Here is a 22,350-nt window from a genome sequence, read left to right as displayed (position 1 = left end):
AGTCAAGGTGCTGCACATAAAACCAAACATGGAACATTAAAAAGTGGCAATGAAAATAGCAGAGAAGGAGCAGAAAATAAAAAACAACCAGAAAAGAGTGGGTAAGAACAGCAAGTGGCAGCCAGTTCAAACCAGTACATTGCTTCCGTCTTACTCCCCGTCATAAAATCATCTCCAATTCCTGCCATGGTAAATATGAGTACACCCCCAATATCTCCTCCCAGTAACACCAATGGTCCAATTGAAGATTCTGCCTTTTCACCTCTAGAAACTTGGCTTTAAGTTACCACATTGACCTCTGAAATGACTTTTGAGCATCTTGATTAGGATTACATTACCAGTTGAGAATCACTGTGCACATTTTTCTCAAACTCTAAAAAAAAAGCATAATGAGGCTAAGTCATGTTTGACTCTCTTTGGATCCTCTCCATTGCTAATGCCTCAGCGTCATGTGGCATTAAGGACACATTTAACAGGCAATAAAGAACCATACTGTCTTCCAGATTTTGTTTTCAGAGGGAAACCCCACATTGAGTTTCTAGAGTTCAAAAGGGAAATTGGTGTAACATATGAATTGAGACCTATTATCCTTACATTCCAGAATTACAGTTCATAAGCTTAGTTTTAATAAGAGAAACAGAGATCTGTTTTATAAAAATGACCATGGCAGTTAAAAATAAAGAAAATAGAGAAAAGAATGCGTTTTTTTTTTTTTGTGCCGTCATGACATCTCTAAACTCTTACATGTGGCTTGAGATGACAATGGCAACACAAATGTCTTTAAAGTAATAGGAGTGCTATCCCCTTGCAGGGCTAAGCTTTTGATTCATTAGTCCTAATAACAATCATCAGTGACAGTTAATATATATATACATATATTCATACACATACAAATACATACTATTAAGTAGTATGGAGGCAGAGTTTTTAAGTAGCTGTCAAAAGCCTGTCGCCACTTCATATTTGGCTTAAGCTTGTGAACTTTAAACAAGTCATCTGTAACACAGAATCAAGTAGTTATGTTAGTCCAGCCCCAACTCCCAAGATCTAAATCAGGCACCTGACATCTAGAAATCTCAGATTTTATTTACATTAGCTAAACACGTCTTTGGAGCATATTTGATTGTGTTCCTTAAATGTTTTATTTACCAAAGTTATATGCAGAAGGTCTCCAACTTCTAATAGTTCAATTTATGATTTTTAAAAGATTTTATAATGGTGGAAAAGCGATACACATTCATTAGCAAGCAAATTTCAAAGTCTAAACTGTGATCTTTCCTCAGTCTAGCGACATGCAGTACAGAACTTTCTCCAACTTTCTCCCAGTCCTGGCAGCAGCACTGATTGACCAACAGCTACCAGTGACCCTGTGATCAAAGGATGGAAAACAAGAGACACTGTGCAGTGCACCACGTTGCTAACATATGGTGAATGATCTGCCAGTTAGGGGTAATAGAGGCATTTGGGGCTTACAGTTGGTTTATTAAAATTAACCCCAGTGTAAGTCAAGGAGCATGTCTGCTGTACTTTTCTAGAAAATGAAGTAAAATTTCGAGTTATACATTCGTCTTCCATTTGCAAAGCTGCATACAGTACAACATTAAAATACGATACGATTCTGATCCACTTGAAATATTTTCCTGATGTGTAATAGTAATTCTCCTGTAGCAATTTTCACCTGGAGGGATTCATAGTCAGTGCTTGATGGACTAATGTTTCTTTGGTTTGAAAATACACAGTGGGGGCCAGCAAGATGGCTCAGCAGGTTAAGTCACTTGCAGTTAAGCCTGATGAACCAAGTTTGATCCCTCAAACTCACATGGTGGAAGGCGAGAACTGATTCCTCTGACTTCTGCACATAGGCATGACATATGTACACCCCCACACATGCAAAATAATTAAGTAAATGCAATAAAAATTTAAAATAAATGTAAAAAATAATTAAAGAAGGTGTTAAACCAGGTGTGGCAGCCCACACTTTGATTCCCAGCACTTGGGAGGCAGAGGCAGTAGGGGCTCTGTGAGTTTGAGGCCAGCCTGGTCTACAAAGTGAGTTCCAGACTAGCCAGGGCTGAATAGTAAGACTGTCTCAAAAGCAAAAACAAAACAAACAAAAAAGAAAGTATTAGGTCATCAAAAAGAGATTTTACAAAGCATATGAAAACAAAAGCTAAGCTTCTAATTTCTGGATGAAAATGGGCAAGCTCTATATTTGGATTCTCGTTACTTGGTTCATGTTTGCTTAGCCCTACCTTGTCATTTCTTTGATTTCTATATTCACACATCTTCAGCAAAACTTTGTATCTCAAATATTTGCTATTAGGTGATAATAAAATCATGTCAGATATTAGCCCAGAGTTTAAAATCTGTATAGCTAAACGCCATTTCTTCCCTCCCTCCTTCCTTCCTTTTTCTTATTTTTGATTTTTTGAGATAGTCTTGCTATGTAGCCCAGACTAGGTTTGAAATTACTATGTAGCCAGGCTTGACTCAAACTCATGATCCTTCTGTGTCAGCTTCCCAAGTGCTGGAATTACAGGTATGCACCACCACATCTGGCTAAACATGTGTCTTTAACACCATGCACATCAATATACCTCAAGATATTTACCTTAAATATGCAGACATTCCCTATTTAACTTCAGAGTAATAATTGCAATAATCTAAATAGAAACATTATATATATTGATTGGGAACTTCCAGAATGCCTCTGTTATTTCCTTCCAAGAGTAAGAAAAATCTTTCTAATATAATAATTCAAAACTGGTATCCCCTGTCATCAGCACACACTTCCATTGCGCCTTCAAGTTTGATTAGTTCTTATTCCTCTACAAATAGGGCTTATTTTTTAAAATTTCTTGGTACTTTAGTTAAGAAAAGCAGTTCCGCATTTTCTTCCTTTTACTGCTCTAATAAATTTATCAACCTTGCTGACACAAATTTAAATGAATTTATAGAGTCATAAAATGCAGGTCTCTTGTTCTTCTGGTACAGGGTATAAAGAAGAAAGTAAAAGAGACTAGAAGGAATTCCTGGTTTATTGAAGCCTTAGTCTTTTTTAGACCATTCACATCTTGACAGGAAGCAATGAAATGTTATGGAAATACCCTGCTATGGTGTGCTGTTTCTTGGAGTCTGCTGGGCATTATGTGGAGGTTTGGAAACTGACAAATGTAAATAGTAGAGAGACTTTTTTGATTTAAACAAATTAGATGACCAGAGTCAATAATACCCTTTGGTTTTTCTTTTTTTTTCTTTTTTTTTTTTTTTCGACAATGCCAAGTGTAATGATTTTGCCCAAGAGCTGGTTTAGTCTAATTATTTCTTGTCAGATTTTGTTTTTTCAGTGCTGAAGATCAAACCGAGGACATTGCATAGGCTGGGTGTGTGCTACAGCACTGAGCTACATCCCCAGCTCTTGTCAGATTTTTTCTTATGGGGGATAGGTAAAGGAAGAAAATGTTCTATAGTTCAAATTAATAGCAGAGAGCTCTTAGGGCAACACTGCTTCAGTCTCTAGGTTGGTCTCTGAGGAAATGATTTCCATATGAAAGTCTAATAAACAATTAGCTGATCCATATTTGAAAAAGTGATGAGAATACAGAATAAAAGTAAAGAGATACTGCCAACATAGAATGTCTCAACATTAATGCACATGTATATCTGGGTGCTGCTTGGCAGCGAACACAGTGCCAGATAGAAGAGACTTCCCTTAGAGTGACAAACATGCCACACAGCACTCATCAAAGAAACTTCTTTTTGCAACAGATGGAGGTTACCACAGAGTTGCACATCTGGTCAACCATAGAGAACATACACCTATGAGATGCCTGGTACTAGGTGACACATCTGCCATCAAATCTCTACAACCAAGGCTCATGGAACATAGCAGAAGAAGGGGTAGAGAGAGGGCTAATGCACCCATCAACACTCACCAGTGAGGCTTCCATGCACATCAGAGTGTGTTAGACACAGAAGGCTTCAACTGGACTAGTTTTGGAGAATAAGAGACTGCAGAGTGTTGGATGGGACTTCTATATGGAACCTCACCCACCCACGGCTCAGGGACCATTGTGGAAGAGGAGGCAGAAAGATTGTAAGAGCCAGGGCTGGTTCATGAACATAAGGAGGTGGAAGCTTCCAGACCACTGGAGGCTTGCTTATGTGCACATGCAGCAGAGGTGGCATCCAACACGGGACCCATGTCAACTCAATTAAACAAGGGCCCAAAGGAGAGGTAAGCAATAGGTGGAAGGTCAGCACTAGATGGAGAACTATTTGAGACTGGTTGCTGCTGGGTGAGGGAGAGTATGACTTACAGAGGACCACCTGATAGTCTGACTAGACTCTAGTGGACACATTTACATTGACAGACATTTGGGAACAAACACCTGAATGACTAGGACACAGCATGTATGGCAGAGTGCATAGGGTTTGGTGGGGGAGGCGGGGCATGGATTGGGGAGGGGTCTGGATGTGAGTGGGAAATATTATATGAAATTTTAAAAGCTCAGTAAAAATGCTTAAAAAATGAGCTAGGAGAAAAATAAGCCAAAAAACATGTAAAAAAAAAAGAATTCTGTATCTTACCTTGGAATATGAACCCCTTACAGATATGTGATTTTCAAACATTTTTCTGTACTTTTGGTTTGCTCTCTCTGTCTCTCTCTTCCCCCCTCCCTCTGTATTTTTTCTTACAACTTCACATAAATCTACAATTATCTTAAAATACAAAGTTTATAAATGAGCTAGCATGGTGATGAAGCCAGGAGGATCAGGAGTGTAAGGTCATCCTTGCCTACATAGTGAGTAGCCAGCCAGGGCTACATGAGTCCCTGTCTTTAAAAAGTGTATATGTACTATCATGTGTTATTTGTCTTTCTGTGTCTAGTTGTTTCAAACTGCATACTACCCTCCAACGTAGTGCCTATAGTTAGCAATACTGTTCTGTATACATAAATTTTACGAAGAGACAAAGTCTTATGGTAAATGCTTTTATTATAAAAATAATAAAGAGGACAAGAGGGAACTTTGGAAAGGGCTGCAATAGATTTATGGCATATTTTGTAGTGGTTTCTCTGGCATATACTCCTGATGACTGGATATTAAATATATGTAGCTCTCTGTATACCCACCCTACTTCAATAAAAGTAGATCAAAAATATACTTAAAATAGAAAAGTAATATTATCAACAGTTTAAATGAAAATTACTCTATTCTCTTTACTATATATTTGTGTAGAAATGAGAAAGCCTTAAGCAAGTGATAAAGATCTGTGTAGGTTTGTTATGATATATAAAGGACGAAACAAAAATAATATGCACATAATCTTAAATTTTCTATGGTCCTAGTTTAGTCAACTAGTTTAAGGAACAAAATATATATCTAGTCAAGGTTTATCTGAGAATATTTGGTTTTTCACCCAAGCCTTATCTACACAGCACATGAAAATTAAAAAGTACCAGACTGGTGGAACTAACCTTATTAGATGTTTAACAGCCATAGTTTGAGGCCTAAACTAACCTGGTCAGAGGGACTTAAAGGACAGTTTTTGCCCCTTGCCCGCCAAGGTCGATTAAGTTCTAGGGGACTATGGAACATCTCTCAAAATGTCCTGCATCTGTGGTGAGTCACCTGTCCTCTTGTTCAGGGAGGACATGGAGATCCCACGACACGGACTTGAACCAGAGTCCAGTCTACAAAGAGGAGGGTCAACTCAGAGGAAACATCTCATTCATGATTCCGAGTGAATCCAGACATGGTCGTGCAGGACCTTTGACTTATCTTCACATAGTTGGAACTGGTAAAAGAAAAGAGCCAAGAGTTCCTCCCGAGCCCATGTGACCCCTGAGGAACAGATCCTCAAATGACCTTAAGTGTAAAGCTAAATTTATCTATTTGGGCCAATTATATGGTTTTAAACACCCAAAAGGAATGTATAACCAAAGAGTAAAGTCATTAGTATATTTCTTTTTTAAAATTTTATTTATTAATTTTTTAATTTTATGTGTATGAGTGTATTGCCTGCATGGATGTGAGTGCACCCCTGTTGTGCAATGCTGCAAAGGTCAGAAGAGGGCTTTGGATTACCCTGGAACTGGAGTTAAGGACAGTTTGTAGCTGTCATATGGGTGCTGGGAATCGAACCCGGATCCTCTGCAAGAGCAGTCAGTGCTCTTAACCGCTAAGCCATCTCTCCAACCCCACAGTATATTTCTTTAAGAGTTCAAGGGATTACACTTCCCAGATATTAGACTTAAGTCTATATAAAAAAAAGTTATTTAGACAATTATTTCTTATTGATGATTTTGTTCCCAACCAGAAAGTACTGCTCAGATGTAAGACTTCAAATCTTGGTCTCCAATACTATAGTGCCCACCTGTAGCTAAGGGAGACAACCAGCTATTGTTCTAAAATGATGGAGAAATTTGTTGTCTTCCCCTATCTAGAAGCCTTTGAGAGGGAACTGACTCCAACAGCTATCAAAATACCTGAAAGCAAATCCTGAATCCATCACTCTAGAGTCCAGCCTTGGAAGACAAAAGAAAAATGAGGAGGAACCCAATAGAGGGATGCTTTGGGAAGCCCTTGTCAAGAAATCTCAATGGACTCTCATACGAACATTTGAAAATGGCCCTGTTCTGACTTTTTTCTGGTTCCCTGCCTAGAACTTGTAATGCTAATTACTTTTACCTTTACTTCTCCTTCACGTCTTGTACTCACCAGTCAAGGTCTTTCTTTTCCCCTCAGAGATAAGAGTTATGCAATTTGGGAGTCCTTTAGATAGACCCTGAAGGGGTACTTAAATTGCCTTACCCTGCGTCCCTGTTCAGCACGGAAGAAGCCAAAGTGGTCTGCGTCCTTAGCCCCTATTAGCAAGTTGGGTAACCTCTTCAGAGGATGTCAGTGATAGAATTAGGAGGTAGGAATTGGCTAGGCAGTTAGGGTAAAAAGACCCCAAATAAAATTAGCCCGTTTCTTGGCTAAAAGTCAAAATGTCCTTGGGCCTCTTAGCAACATACTCTGTTGCAAAGGCCAAAAATGTCAACAGTATTTGGGAGCTTGTATCTAATCCTTAAAAGATTTTAGGGTTACCTCTTCAGAGGGGGGAATGTTAGAGTAGCAAAAGTCCCATAAAAGTAAATAAATGAAAGAAAGAAAGAAAGAAAGAAAGAAAGAAAGAAAGAAAGAAAGAAAGAAAGAAAGAAAGAAAAGAACACTGGCTGTTCTTGCAGAAGACCTGTGTTCAAATCCCAGCACCCACATGGCAGCTAACAACTCTCTGTAACACCAGTTCCAGGGGATCTGACACCGACTTCTGGCCTCCGCAGGCATTGCCCAACATGGGTGCACTTACATACATGCAGGCAATACATACAAAACATATAAAAATAATAAAATATTAAAAAACATTTCACAGCCATTTACATTTCATCTTTTGAGAACTCCCAGTTGAGCTCTGTAGTGATTTGCATTGGAATGTCCCCCATGAATTGGTCCCCAATTCATTTGAGGAGAGTCATGGAACCTTTAGGGGCTGTGACCATGCTGGAGGAAGTAGGTCACTGGAGACAGGCTTTGAGAGTTCTTTAGCCTTGCCAGATTCCTATTTTCTCTCTGCTTCCTGTGCCTGCATGAAGACGTGAGCTCTCAGCTTTCTATCCTGGCCACCTCTGCCACCAGGCCTCCTTGCTATAATGGACCCTTGCCCCTCTGGAACTGTAAGCCCTTAAGTAAACTCTTCCTTTTATAAAAAAAAAAAAAAACATATAGGAATAAATGAATACCAAAAAAGGTATATATTTTCCTGGTAATCTCATTAATCTGTAATGTAATCTACATTTGTATTAGTGACAACTCTTAGAAAGAAGATATTTTCAGAATGAGCTAAGAAATAAAGTAGTTAAGATATACAAAATAGTTGGCATGGGTCCTATGCTCTATGCCACCATTGCCACAAGTTCATATGTGCAGCCTCCAGTGGCCTGAAAGCCTCAGCTTCTCCAGTCCTAGGTGACACATCAATGGTTGAACCTCTATGTCTGAGGCTCATGGAACACAGCAGAATAAGGGATAGAGAGAAAACTAGTACATCCCTTAACTCTTACCAGCGAAGCTTCCTTATACAACAGAGTGCAGTGCACACAGAAGACCACAACTGGTCAAGTTTTAAAGAATAGAAGACTGAAGAGTGTGTGTCCCTGGATAGGACTCCTACATTAAACCTCACCCACCCACTACTCAGGGACCATTATGGAAGAGGGGGCAGAAAGACTGTTAAGAGCCAGGGCTGGTTCATGAACATAGGGAAGCAGAGGCTTTCAGCTGGAGGCTTTTGACTGGAATCTTGCACCTGTGAACTTGTGCGGAGGGCATGGATGGGGGAGAGATTCTAAATTTCATTAGGAACTGTTGTAAGAAAGATACAAAAACTCAATATTTTTTTTAATTTGAACTAAACAGCTCATCATACTGAAATTAGTGAGGAACACAGGCTTTTTCTAATAATGCATTCTGGGTTTACTGAAAATCTACATTTAAAAGTGAGCATTAAAAACTTTAAAAAATAAAAAAAAATAAATTAAAAAAAAAGATATACAAAACAGAGCTGAGCATAGTGGCTCACACCTTTAAGCCCAGTACTTGGGAGGCAGAGGCAGCCAGATCTCTATGAAATTGATTGATGTCAGCCTGGTCTACATAGTGAGTTCCAGGCCAGCTGGAGCTACAGAGAGACCCTTTCCCAAAAAAAAAAAAGGAAAAGATATATACAAAACAATCATGCTGACATATTTATTCAATATTTTTAAATTAATTATTTATTTTTGTTTTAGGTGTATGAGTGTTTTGCCAGCATGTATGTAAGTACACCACATGTATGCAGTACCTACAAAGCCCAGAAGATGTAGGACTCCCTGGATCTAAAGTTAAGGATGGTGGTTAGTCACTACATGGATGCTGAGAACCAAATCCAGGTCTTCCTCTGGAAGAGGAGCCAGTGCTTTTAACTGATGAGCCATCTCTCCAGCCCCCATGCTGATGAATTTTTCTTTTTTTTCTTTTCTTTTCTTTTCTTTTCTTTCTTTAAAAAAATAATTTATTGAGGGCTGGAGATGGCTCAGTGGTTAAGAACACTGGATGTTCCTGCAGAAAATCCAGGTTCGAATCCCAGCATTCACATGGCAGCTAACAACTGTTTGTAACTCCAGTTCCAGGGGATCCGACAGCCTCTTCTGTCCTCCACGGGCATTGCATGACACAGGTGCACATGCAGGCAATACACACATACACATAAAAATAATAATAAATAAAATATTTTTAATTATTTATTGAGAATTTCATACATGCAAATAAGGTGTTTTGATCAAATCCATGCCCACTCCCTCCCCTCCAACTCCTCCCATATCTCTCCACCACTTTTTTCTGATAACTTCATGTACTCTTTCTTCTTTTATTTAATGGGACCTTTTGCTACTCTAACATTCCCCCCCTCTGAAGAGGTAACCCTAAAATCTTTTAAGGATTACATAAAAGCTCCCAAATACTTTAGACATTTTTGGCCTTTGGAACAGAGTATGTTGCTAAGAGGCCCAAGGACATTGTGATTTTAGCCAATAAACTTGCTATTTTCTTTGGGGTCTTTTTACCCTAACTGCCTAGCCTATTCCTACCTTCTATTCTTATCACACCATCCCCATCCCCTGAAGAGGATACCCAAATTGCCAATAGGGAATTGGGATGCAGATGGCTCTGGCTTCTTCCATGCTGAACAGGAATGCAGGGTGAGGCAATTGGGGTCCCCCTTCAGTGAGTCTATCTAAAAGACTCCAAAATTGCATAACTCTTATCTGTAGGGGGAAAAGAAAGTCCTTGACTGGTGAGTAGGAGATGTGAAGGAGAAGGCAAGAGTAGTTAGCATTACAAGTTCTAGACAGGGAACTAGAAAAAAGTCAGAATAGGGCAATTTTCAAATGCTCATATGAGAATCCATTGAAATTTCTTGACAAGGGCTTCCAAAAGCATCCCTCTATTGGGTTCTTCCTCATTTTTCTTTTGCCAAGGCTGGACTCTAGAATGATGGATTCAGGATTTGCTTTTACGCATTTTTGATAGCTGCTGGAGTGGTTAGAATCAGTGTGATGACTATTTTTAAACTTCTTAAATTTAAAAAAATATTTTATTATTTTTATTTTATGTGTATGAATGTATTGCCTGCATGTATGTGAGTGCACCCATGTCACGTAATGTTGTGGAGGTCAGAAGAAGGCTCTGGATTCCCCTGGAACTGGAGTTAATTTAAGTACAGTTCATAGCCACCATATGGGTGCTGGGAATTGAACCCGGGTCCTCTGCAAGAGCAGTCAGTGCTCTTAACTGCTGAGCCATCTCTCCAGCCCCTAAACTTCTTCAATTTTAACTTTTAATTTTTATTTACTTTATATTTTATTTATTCTTTTATGTGTATGATATTTTGCCTACACGTAGGTAGGTGCACCCATGTCATGCAGTGTCCGTGGAGGTCAGAAGAGGGTGTCAGATTCCCTGGAACTGGAATTACAAAGAGTTGTTAGCCGCCATATGGGTGCTGGGAATCGAACCAGGGTCCTCTGCAAGAGCAGCCAGTGTTCTCAACCACTGAGCTATCTGGCTAGCCCCTCAACTTAAGTGTTGCCTTTTAAATGTATTGAATACATTCTGTACTGATAGCACTAACATGATCAAATTTAGTGATGATTTGGTCCTTTCTGCAAAAATTTTGAAACCTTCACTGAATAAAAAAATGTACAAGTTTACAACTGGAAGATAGCATGCAGTATTATATTACTCTGAATAGTTATGGCTCTTCAAATGAGAAAAAAAATCCCCATACACATTTTAAATCACATCTGTAAAACAGCTAAATTCTTCTTTTTAGAATTTTGCCATGGAAACCATAACTTCTAAAACTAGTTAATGTAGTTATTAAAATTATTCATTCTTGTACCTATTACCTTAATTCCTGCCCAGCTTAAAATATGTTTTAGATCATGTACTATTCTGGGGAGAAAAAAGTATAATCCAATACCCCCACAGAATGACTATTTTCTGAGGAATGCAATCAAATTCCTGGACGATTAACTCCAACAAAATTCCTAGTTTGGAGGCTGGAGAGAGAGTTCATTTGGTAAAGTGCTTGCCGTGCAAGTATGAGGGGACTGAGTTTGCATCGTTAGCATCCATGTCAAAAGCCAGATGGTGTAGTGTGTCTCTGTAATCTTAGCACTGGGGAGGCACAGACAGGCAGATCCCTGAAGGTTGCTGGCTAACCAGTCTAGCTAACCAGTGAGCTCCAGGTACAAGAGAGACTGGATCTCAAAACTCAATGTGGATAGAAATTCAGAAAGACATGTGATGTCAATCTAAGGTCTTACACACACACATACACAGGCACACACACACACACGTGAACACATACACATACAAAACACACACATAGGCACACACACACACACACACACATACACATACATACATACACCTAGTTTGACTCAAACTCATCAGCCAAGTTTCTTTCAAAACTGGAGAAAGGAAGATACTTAATGGACCCTGTAATCTGAAGAACAGCATAAGAATCACACACCAAAGGTCATGTGTCTATTGACATAAAAGCAATTTAAAAAGCAGAAAATTATCAAATTCTATCTCCCACATCAGTTTTCACACATTTCCCTATTCTGGCAATGATTATTCTTTGATGAAATTTGAAATGCTTAATCTTTTCTCTACTTTTGTTTTTTGTCACATTTAAAAGATGATAAAATAGCATATATATTACTCACCTAAAAGAGGAAGTAAAACTGGGTAGTTGTAAGGCATCACAAAGAGGTTTACACAAGTTAAAGTTGTACTAGCTTTTAAATAACCGAATGGATATCCAAGTTCATTGTATTTTCCACTGCTAGTAACAAATACCTGAGAACATGAGGCAACATACAATTATGACAATAGTGATTTTATGTAATGTCAACCTCATAACACTTCCTAGGACATCTGTGGCACAGTAATTTAAAAAATAATTATATTACAAATGAAATTATATCATGCAATAACCACTCACAGACCACAGGCCACATCAACAGTACCTGAATATTTATTTGGTAAATACAATGGAAAATAATGCTGAGATACTGTTAAATATGCCAAATTAACTTCCCAAAAGAACAAGGGAAAATTACAGTAGACTTAGAAAGACAAAATATGGTCCATGCCTAAAGCACACATTACAAAAACAAAGTCCCTTTAAAGGATTATGTAAACAGTTCTCATGTGCACTGCTATTAAATCTTCCTCTATTTCCTCATTTATTCATTTTTTCACTCAATAAATACTTATTGAGTAACCTATTACAAGACAGACACTGTTGCAAGTTTTCTGAGGCAGCACGAAGATGCTTCACATTGGCATTTTCTCAGCATCATCAAACTTAGACTAAAACATTAATCCTATCCATATAACTATCTTTTTATTCTTTATTGACATTTCTGAGTTGGTATGTATTATACTGTCAGCCTCTATACACTTGTCCTATAGGAACCATGTTTTCTGATTTGTCAAGTTCAAAATAAGAGCTCAGCTGAGAGTCTGGCTAAGGCTACAGAAGCCACACCTGATTAGAATTGCATCCTTTAGTTTAAAGACTCTTAACCTAGCAACCAGGAATGGGTCTCCCCAAATCCTCAACTATGTACTTTCATCAGATTCTACTTCCTTAAGTGGCTATGTAAAATAGGCTAATGTTTTATAACAGTCTAAAATTATTCACATGGCTGTTGCTTATTCAATAGCATTAAAAAAAGTATAATATTACCAACTTTGAACCTTTAGAAAAATATTTCTTAATTTTAATTGTGTGTGTGTGTGTGTCTGTGTGTGTGTGTGTGTGTGTATGCCTGTGTGTGTAGCTGCCCACAGAGGTTAGAAAAGGGTCTCAGATCTCCTGGAGCTGGAGGTGGTTGTGAGTTGATAGACATGGGTAATGGGAACCGAATTCAGGTCCCCTGGAAGAACAGTATGCAGTCTTACCTGCTGAGCCACCTCTCCAAACCCTCAAATTTAAAACTGTTAAAATCAGTTCCCAGATCCCAGAATAGTTATTGACATTTGGCTAATAGGTAAGGATAAGCACCTGCCAGCAAGTATGGGGAGACTTTCTTTCCAAGATGTATTGAGTTAAGGGAGAAGGTTCAAGTTCATATTTGTCGAAGGGCAGTTTGTCTATTACCATTGGCTCACAATCAACACAGGAAAACCTCACAACAGGATGAGATGTTCGTGGAGGCTAAAAAAACAAAGGAAGAAATATGATTGAGTATCAAGAAAGCTTACAATTCTGACAATCCTGCAAGCCCGGTTACATTTTTGTCAAGCCATCAGTAAAATACAAACTTGATGTTTATAAGAGTGACTAGATCTTTAAGAATCACTAATGGGGGCTGGAGAGGTGGGTCAGCAGTTAAGAGCACTGACTGCTCTTACAGAGGACCTGGGTTCCATTCCCAGCATCCACATGGTGTCTAACAACCACCAGTTGCAGGGGATCAGGTGCCTACTTCTGACTGCCACAGGCATTGCATGTCACAGATACACTTACATACAGGCAATACACTCATACACATTAAAAAATAAAATAATATTTTTAAAAGAAGAATCACCAGTGGATTCCATGGATGGGGTTTGTGTGGAATTCAAGTTCTTGATCTCTACCATCTACTTAGCACTGGAGACAGGGAAGATGAACTAGAATTCAGTTAGTTAGAATTTCAGTGAAATGAAAACTGCATTCACTACGTTGAAGAAACCATTGTGATCCATAGGATGAACTCTAACAGTCAAATCCACATTTATCCTCCAAACAGTCCTGCCCTTCATTGTTCTGTGTCATGAAGGTTAGATAACCAGATCCTGCTGGGGAAGAAGAATCCCTGAAACTTTCTAATGAGGAAATAGCAGAGCTTAATTAAGCCACCATGCAAAATGATAATCAGTAAAGGTGTGGACAGAGCAAGATATACAAGGATAACCGAGCCAGTCACAACTTCAGAGCCTCAGAAGAGATTTACGGCCCTGCTCATATCCACATGCTTGCTTTGAATAGCAGGAGCTGAGGATGCTTTTGGTGAGATTTCAAAGGCCTGTGTGTTTGGGCACCATAAGAGATCAATGGAAAAGAGATTTTATTGCTAGGTCGTATGAATAGAGAGCAGCACAGGGACAAAGGGGGACAGCGTGGGCTGAGAGATGCGGGAGGCAAATACAAATATGATTTTTAAAAGTCTTTGCTTCCTTCATAAAAGGGGGAAACACATTCATTTGGCCTTATTTACAAACCTATAAGATGTTGGAGGGTTGAGGAAAAATGGCTCTCAAATGAACTTCTAAATATGAAGAAATGGTAACACAAATTATGTATAAATTACTTGGGGTTTCCTTTATTTGACCTTTTCCTAATTCTAGCTTTAATAAGTCTTGTGAAATATTTCTGATTTCTTAGATCTGTATATGTGAAAAAACTTAGTGAAGTGAAAATATTAATAAACATCTTAGTGAAGCTACGAATAATAACATAAATCTGTCACTAAAACACTTACTGGGGGGTCTGAAGGAACTAAGAGTTGATGGGTTTGCCGCCTTGGAGCCTTGGGGAAGAACAAAGGGACCCTTTCTCTCACCCACATCAAGGACTGAAAGGCTCCATCAGTTCTTACAATTGAGCTTCCCATGGTTGCTCCTGAAAACTGAAGAGCCCAGAACCAGTTGTCTGGGTAGAAATGCAGTTCACTGTAGAAATTTCTAAAACTTAAAGATGACCTGAACCCAAGAAAGTGTTATGTGAGATTCGGAATAGTGATATGTTTATATCGCCCATCCACACAAGAGGAATCACTAAGGCCTTCTAATATTGGGGATAGGGGAGTTTGCTTTTATGGCCTTTTTCCCTGGTCACCATCCCTGAAAAAATCGAGTCATCCAGTACTAGGAGTAACTACAATATCAAACCCTCTTTTACCAAATGCAGTGACCAAAAGACAAAACTTTGCTTAGAGATAATTTTTAAATATTGTGAAATTACCCATCATTAGAAAGCAAGTGACTCACCAGGGCACAGGGCACGCTGATGGTAGTAGTACTTACGAGGAGGAGGCAGAAGGACTGTGAATTCAAGGCCAGCCTGGATTATCCTGTGGGAGCCTGTCTTCAAAAAACAGTAAAAATGTGGATTTATATGGGGCAAAGTCCACTGATTAAAAATCATGGAATCAGGCCTGGTGTGGTGGTATACGCCTTTGATCCCAGCACTTGGGAGGCAGAGGCAGGCGGATCTCTGTGCATTCGAGGCCACCCTGGTCTATGTAGCAAGTTCCAGATCAGCTGGGCCTACAGGGAGACCCTGTCTCAAAAAGACAAAAGAAAAAAAAAATCATGGAATCAGTCTAGAAGCCCATCAACAGATGAACAGATAATGAAAATGTACATATACATAATGGAATTTCCTTCATCCATAAAAATGAATTTATGAAATTTGCAGGATGATGGATATAACTGGGAAATATTTTATTAAACAAGGTGACCCAGGCTCAGAAAACTAAATATTATATGTGGGTACCCATTTTTAATTGCTAAGTACGTGTATCTAGATGGAAGTAAATGTGGGTAACGGCCAGGAAACTACAAAAGGGTCCATGAGATGAGAAAAAAAGAGACTTTAAGGGAGTAGGGTGGGGAAGGTGATCGAACACTAAAGTAGAAGGAAAAATGTCAGGGGTAAAAAGGTACAGTGGGGGAGGGTGAAAATGTAGGAGGAACAGAGGGCGAATCAACAAAAAATAAGCATGTATGAAAATGAAAATGTCATAAGAAAACCTGTTTGTGAGCTAATTTAAAACTAAATAAAAATACATATAAATAAAACTTGGAAAGGATAATGTATCTTTTTTTTAATTTATATTATTTTTATTTTATGTGTATGCATGTATTGCCTGCATGTAGGTAAGTGCACCCGTGTTGTGCAATGCCCGCGGAGGTCAGAAGAGGCTGTCGGATCCCCTGAGACTGGAGTTACGGACAGTTGTTAGCTGCCATGTGGGTGTTGGGATTCAAACCCGGGTCTTCTGCAAGAACAACCAGTGTTCTTAACCGCTGAACCATCTCTCTAGCCCTGGATAAGGTATCTTTTCCGAGGGAGAAAACATGAAATTAATGTTGCAATGTGTTTTCAAATACATTGAAATGACCATATTCAAAATAACATCCTGTGTGAACTATAAAAATAAATCAAAATGGGGCTGGAGAGATAGCTCAGCAGTTAAGAGCACTGGCTGCTCTTGCAGAGGACCCGGGCCTGGTTCCCAGCACCCACATGGTGGCTAACACCATCTATGACTTCAGTTCCAGGGGATCAAATGCCCTCTTCTGGCCTCTGTGGGCATTTCATGTACAGGTACACTTATATGCAGGCAAAACACTCATATGTGTAAATTAAAAATCATAACTAATTTTTTTAATTTATAAAAAGTAAATAAATCAAAATATCACAAACTTCTGTACACACACACACACACACACACACACACTGTATGAAAATTAAGCCCACCAAGTTCCTCTAGGTGTCTGATGAATTTTTTGAGAATGTCTTAAATATGTTTCTGGAATCTACACAAGGTGTAAACTAGGCTCCTAAATTCCTAACACTGTGCATGAAAATTAATATCATGGTTTTTATGGTGTTTAATTTTTAATTGAATTTTGGAAATTTCAAATGTTTTTATTATATTTAGACCCCTCTCCCATCTGAATCCCCCAATACCCCCCACCAATTTTATGTACTTTGTATATATACATGTTTTTTTTTTTATATAAAATATGTACCTTTTATTTTTTTAGTCTTTCATTCAGTTGCCTTTGCCACTTGGACAGTAAAGTACTTTTTTATTTTAATTTTTCCATTTATTGTGTGTGTGTGTGTGTGTGTGTATGTGTGTGTGTTTGTTCCTGCATATAACCAAAGCACTCTACCAATTGAGCTACATCTTCAGCATCACCAGTACTTTTTTTTTCCTTTTGTTCTTTTTGAGACAGGGTCTCCCTGTAGCCCCAGCTGGCCTGAAACTCACTGTGTAGACCAGGCTGACCTTGAACTCACAGAGATCCTCCTGCCTCTGCCTTCCCAGTGCTGGGACTAAAGGCATGCGCCACCATGCCTGGCCATACCACCAGTGCTTTTTAGACATTGTATTTACTTAGTAAATAAAATCAGACCTTCAAAATAAAAACCAAGTCACACATTATGACATTAAAAGTAACAAAGCTTGGGCTGGCAAAATAGCTCAGCAGATAAGGGTGACTGCCACCAAGCTTGAGGACCTAAGTTGGATCCCCAGAACACACGTTATGGAAAGAAATGACTTCCCAAAGTTGTCCTCTGACTCCATGTGTATGCTGTGGCACACACACACACACACACACACACACACACACACACAATAAATGCAAAACCTTTAAATAAAAAACCCACAATACTTTAATATCTAAGCAGCAAAGACAACTGAATAACAGACTAAAATGTAAAATAAAATAAAGGAAGTTTTCTCTTGCTGTAAGGCATAGAGTTAGACTTTCAATAAGAGACAGAAACCAAAAGACTTATTTGCCTATGGCAGAGCTTAAACGCCTCAAAACTATTTTAAAAGCTTCACTGTAATAAAATAAAAATCCCAGACTAATGTTTACCTTTTTAGTTTTATGATACTTACTAGTGAAGGTAAATTCTGTTCTGGCCAAAAAGATTCTGGAATTGGCCAATGTCCAACAGGAACACCAGTTTTAGAATTAGGTCGTACATAAATGAGTTTATGACAACTATGCCATGGTTGAGAAGCAAATGAATTGCTTGGCCTACATGGATCCATAAGCCCATCTACAATTTAAACAAAAGACAGAAGGTATAATGTTTTAAAGCTATTTATCTTCTTGCACAAAATTTTCAGTTTTAGGCAAAATACAAAACAAAAGGATGATTTATGAAAACCACAAGAAGGAAAAGTACTAGGATTTCTAAATGCGTTCTCTAGTGACAATTTTTATTTAATTTGCCCCCTCTAACTCAACACCTCCCACTATCCTTAATCTACCAGGAGAATATGCAGTCATGTGGAAAACTAGCATAAACTAATTTCAACTTTTATGAAACATGGGTACATACACACACCACAACACAATGGTAATTTTTCAAGAATTCCGTTACCAAATTAGGCAGTGTATCCCCTTGACATTAGCCAAGGGAATCAGATCAGACAAAGCACCATGGTCATAATGAAGTCTATGTATCAGTGTTTGTGTTGGGGGAGTGAGTGTGGGTGTGTGTACTGACAGAAATGAGAGGCAATAACAAAAAGCAGAGTTCTAAGGAAGTCTTGCCATGTATTATTATGGTGCAATTTAGTTCCCCGGGTCTTCTTGGAAACCCATTCAGAAATATTCACTTCACAAACCATCTAGAGATTCACTGTAGTTTAAGTTCCCTATGCAAAAGCAGTTAGGGCTTCTATGTATTTTTGGATGTCAAATTTTGTGTAAAATCTCATTGAAGACAAAACATTAGGTAGTTAAAGAGTAATCAAGAAAATATCAATGTACAATCTTATAGAATACTGTGAGTTGCTACGTAAATATTCACATTCTTTTGCAGTGGGGTGGTAACTACCACAGATTTCATAAAGATAGTTCAGCATATTTGGTGCTCACAAAGCCCAAATCAGTCTACTACTCAAGTGCCACAACACAGTGGATTGACATATATTTTATGAGCAGAGAGCTGAACGAATCGGAGTCACCCCAGAACTGGGGTCTAAAATAGTAGGAATTTTCTTAGGAATATTTGACTTGAAACTAAAGTTCCTAGAATTTGGCCACGTGACCCATATGTGTGGCTGATGATAACAGAGTAGGTGCTTGAATAGATGTTTGTAATGACTAGAATGTATGTGGATAGTAATTATTCTACACAACACATTACGGCTAAAAGAGTTATTACTGCCAGGTGTGGTGGCACACGCCTTTAATCCGAGATCTAGGGAGGCAGAAGCAGGTGGACCTCTGTGAGTTCAAGGCCAGCCTGGTCTACATAGCGAGTTCCAGGTCAACTGGGGCTACAGAGTTACCCTGTCTTAAAAAAAAAGTTATCACTGGGGCTGGAGAGATGGCTCAGCGATTAAGAACACTGGCTGTTCTTGCAGAAGACACTGGTCCAAATCCCAGCACCCACATGGCAGTGAACAACTGTCCGTAACTCCGGGCCTAGGGGATCCGACAGCCTCTTCTGACCTCCGCGGGCATTGCACGACATGGGTGCACTTACCTACATGCAGATAATACATGCATACACATAAAATAAAAATAATTTTTTAAAAAGTTATTACTGTACCTTCTCCAACAGGAAGCGGATCTGGTCCTGCTTTTTCAAAATTAATAACTACACCACTCTGAACTTTTTGAACTAGTGATTCTAAACACTGATTCAACATTCTTTGTGTTCTTACACAGTAGGAGCGACCTATACCAGAGAGAAAAACAAAGTCTGCAAGTTTGATCAAATAAAATACCAGTTCCTGATATAAGCATTTGAAATCCTAAAATGTCAGTTGGAATTACCAAAGGTACATTGGCAGGAATATGGTACAAGCAATGACCTTAAGCAACAAATTGAAAAGATTTTGAAGGAAAACAAGCAAAGACTAGACATGGAATTTAATGAGGACTACACTCTCCTACCCGAAATTCTTCCTTCAGAACCACAAAATACCTCCTGTGACTTCGCACATCTGTGTGATGGCCGATTCGTCGGTTGGTACACTCCCTAGTTGCTCTGGTTCACTAGAAGCCACTCCAGGCAAACGCAACACCAGGGCAAATAACCTTTGATCCCAACGAAAAGGTTCTTTGGTTAATTCACTTCCAGGCAGAGGAGAATTCAAAGGAAGATGAAGCTGAGAAGACAAAAGTTTAAAAGGATCATCATAATAGCCTGTACAAAACTGAGAAGTTAAAGGGTTCACTTTGCTTTCATGGAATGCTATACAATGAAGCCTTTTCTCAAGGATTATCAAGATGAAAGATTTGTCCAAATTTTATTCTTTTTTTTCTTTTTAATGACACAAACCCTCACTTATGTAGTTCTGGCAGGCCTGGAACTTGGTATGTAGACCAGGTTGGCCTTGAACTCACAGAGCCACTTGCTTCTGCCTCCTGAGTGCAGGGATGACAGCTGTGTGCCACCATGCCAGCCCGTTTTCTCCAAGTTTATTCTAAACTGGAAATATATGCCTTCTACAGAGATAGCTGCATGTTCTCTGCTATTTCAATGAAATTAAAAGAATTTAAAAATCTCACCTCTTCTTGAACGCTAGCAGTACTTGTTAACTTGTTTCCGTCTGTGATGGTAATTAAAATAGATGGTTCTAGAAAAAATGGGTTTCTCCCCTAAAATACATTTTAAAAGTATTAGAACTGTGTAAAGTAATACGATTGCATTACACTTCTTGTCAACGATCTCTCCCAAATAAATGATAAATTTTTCCTTGATAAATAAGAAGCGAAAGACTCATCCATAGTTATAAACTCATTCATTCACTTGATTCAAAATGGTGACACAAATTAGAGGTCACCGATGGCATGCTCTGCAGCCCGGACAGTGACTTTAGAGAGAGTAAGTATAGTTTTAGCATAGAAAAGGACAGTGGTATGAGGGCTGGAGAGATGGCTCAGCAGTTAACAGCACTCTTACAGAAGACCTGAGTTTGGTTCCCAGCACCCACATGACAGCTAGCAACCATCTGTAACTCCAGTTCCAGGGGAATGCCACCCCCTCTTCTGACCTCAGCAAGCACTGCATGACAAGGGTGCACTTACGTACATTCAGGCAATACACTCAAACACATAAAATAGAAATAATAAATTTAAAAAAAAAGAGGACAGTGGTAGCAGCAGCAGATGCTTTTCTGCCCTCCTCTTTTTTTCTTCAGCTTTCTACCTTTTAATTTATTATAATGGGAGGGGAGAAAGGTTAAGGACAGAGAACATTTCTGTGTCTTCTTTCAACATTTTTGAACAATTTATTCATCCCATTCTCAAATATCTGATTACTTAATGATATGAACTTTTAATTGTCGTATAATCAGTTGATTAAGAATCAAAAGGTTGTTTTCCGGTTTTTATTTTAAATGAAGTGTGTATCTCAAAGGTGCATGAATCTCTTGATGATTGATACTAAAAGTAGCAGAATTCTTTGTAACTGGGCCTAATTTTGTATTTTTACCCCAAGTCATCAAAATAAGTTAGCTGAACTCATTAAAAAATTGTTACCTGTCCATAATTGTCTATTCCAGATATTAATCTATTGAGATTTAACAAATCAAATGAGGATCTTAGAGCCTGACCAAGAGTAGTCAGTCCAGAAGCCTGAAGATTCTTCAGTTCATTCATGAATGTTGCATGATTCTCTTTCCAACCAGCCTGAAAATAAAACATTTTCAAAGAAATTCTCAATTATACAATGAACAATATATAAAGTGCAGCAATTAACACTAAACATGTTACTAAACCTCTGACAAATCACTTTATTAAAATTATTTTTGTTTGTTTACTTGTTTGATATAGGGCCTTCCTGTAACCCCAGGTGGCCTGAGACTCACTGTGTAGGCCAGGCTGGCCTCACTCTCACAGAGATCTGCCTGACTCTGCCTCCCAAGTGCTGGGATTAAAGATCTGTGCCACCATGCCCAACTTAGATTTTATTTCTTATTTTTTTTTTAATTTTTAAAAATGATTTATTTAATAACAACATACTTAGAAGAAGCATATCATTACAACACAATTGACATATTCAATAACGTTTTCCTGAGGTAGGATGCATCTCTTTCAAATTTGGCTGTAAATTTTTAGGTTTACAGTTGAATTATTACAGTTATACAATATTGTACTCAGTATAAACCCTATAAGACATAAATTAAATGATGTTTTAACCTTTAAAAAGATCTCCATCTCATTATTAAAATACACAGTTTCATATAGAAAAATTCTTTTTCAATGCAATTGACATTGGATGTTTGCACATGCATTTCTAAGCTCTAAATATCTAATTATTACTAGTCACAGTTGGTTACTTTCTGAGCTTCTAGGCATCTGAGCATGGATATAAAGTCATCAGGTAGATTTCAATGGTAATGTTTTTCACATCTACTAATTATTGTTTTTTAATCTAAAAAAATTTTAATAACTACATGATTTGAAGAAGCATTTCATTACAGCTTTAACATA

At 38.4% G+C, this 22,350-nt stretch overlaps 1 protein-coding gene across 4 annotated transcripts in view; it reads right to left on the bottom strand.

Annotated features, from left to right (window-relative positions):
• Positions 1–22,350, bottom strand: part of LOC103740136 (integrator complex subunit 6-like) — a 68,583-nt gene that overhangs the window by 14,522 nt on the left and 31,711 nt on the right. For all 4 annotated transcript variants that reach the window (XM_008840685.3, XM_008840686.2, XM_029567176.1 and 1 more), the window contains exons 3-10: positions 21,397–21,546; positions 20,425–20,514; positions 19,838–20,021; positions 19,460–19,588; positions 17,790–17,953; positions 13,166–13,318; positions 11,820–11,952; positions 902–996 (exon numbers count right to left, since the gene is read on the bottom strand). In XM_008840685.3, coding sequence (XP_008838907.1) covers positions 902–996; positions 11,820–11,952; positions 13,166–13,318; positions 17,790–17,953; positions 19,460–19,588; positions 19,838–20,021; positions 20,425–20,514; positions 21,397–21,546 — 1,098 coding nt within the window. The remainder of the gene's footprint in view (positions 1–901; positions 997–11,819; positions 11,953–13,165; positions 13,319–17,789; positions 17,954–19,459; positions 19,589–19,837; positions 20,022–20,424; positions 20,515–21,396; positions 21,547–22,350) is intronic.

Source organism: Nannospalax galili, unplaced genomic scaffold, assembly GCF_000622305.1.
Source record: "Nannospalax galili isolate Female #2095 unplaced genomic scaffold, S.galili_v1.0 scaffold901, whole genome shotgun sequence".
In the NCBI taxonomy this organism is placed as follows: Eukaryota; Metazoa; Chordata; class Mammalia; order Rodentia; family Spalacidae; genus Nannospalax; species Nannospalax galili.
This window is presented reverse-complemented; position numbering and strand designations above follow the sequence as displayed.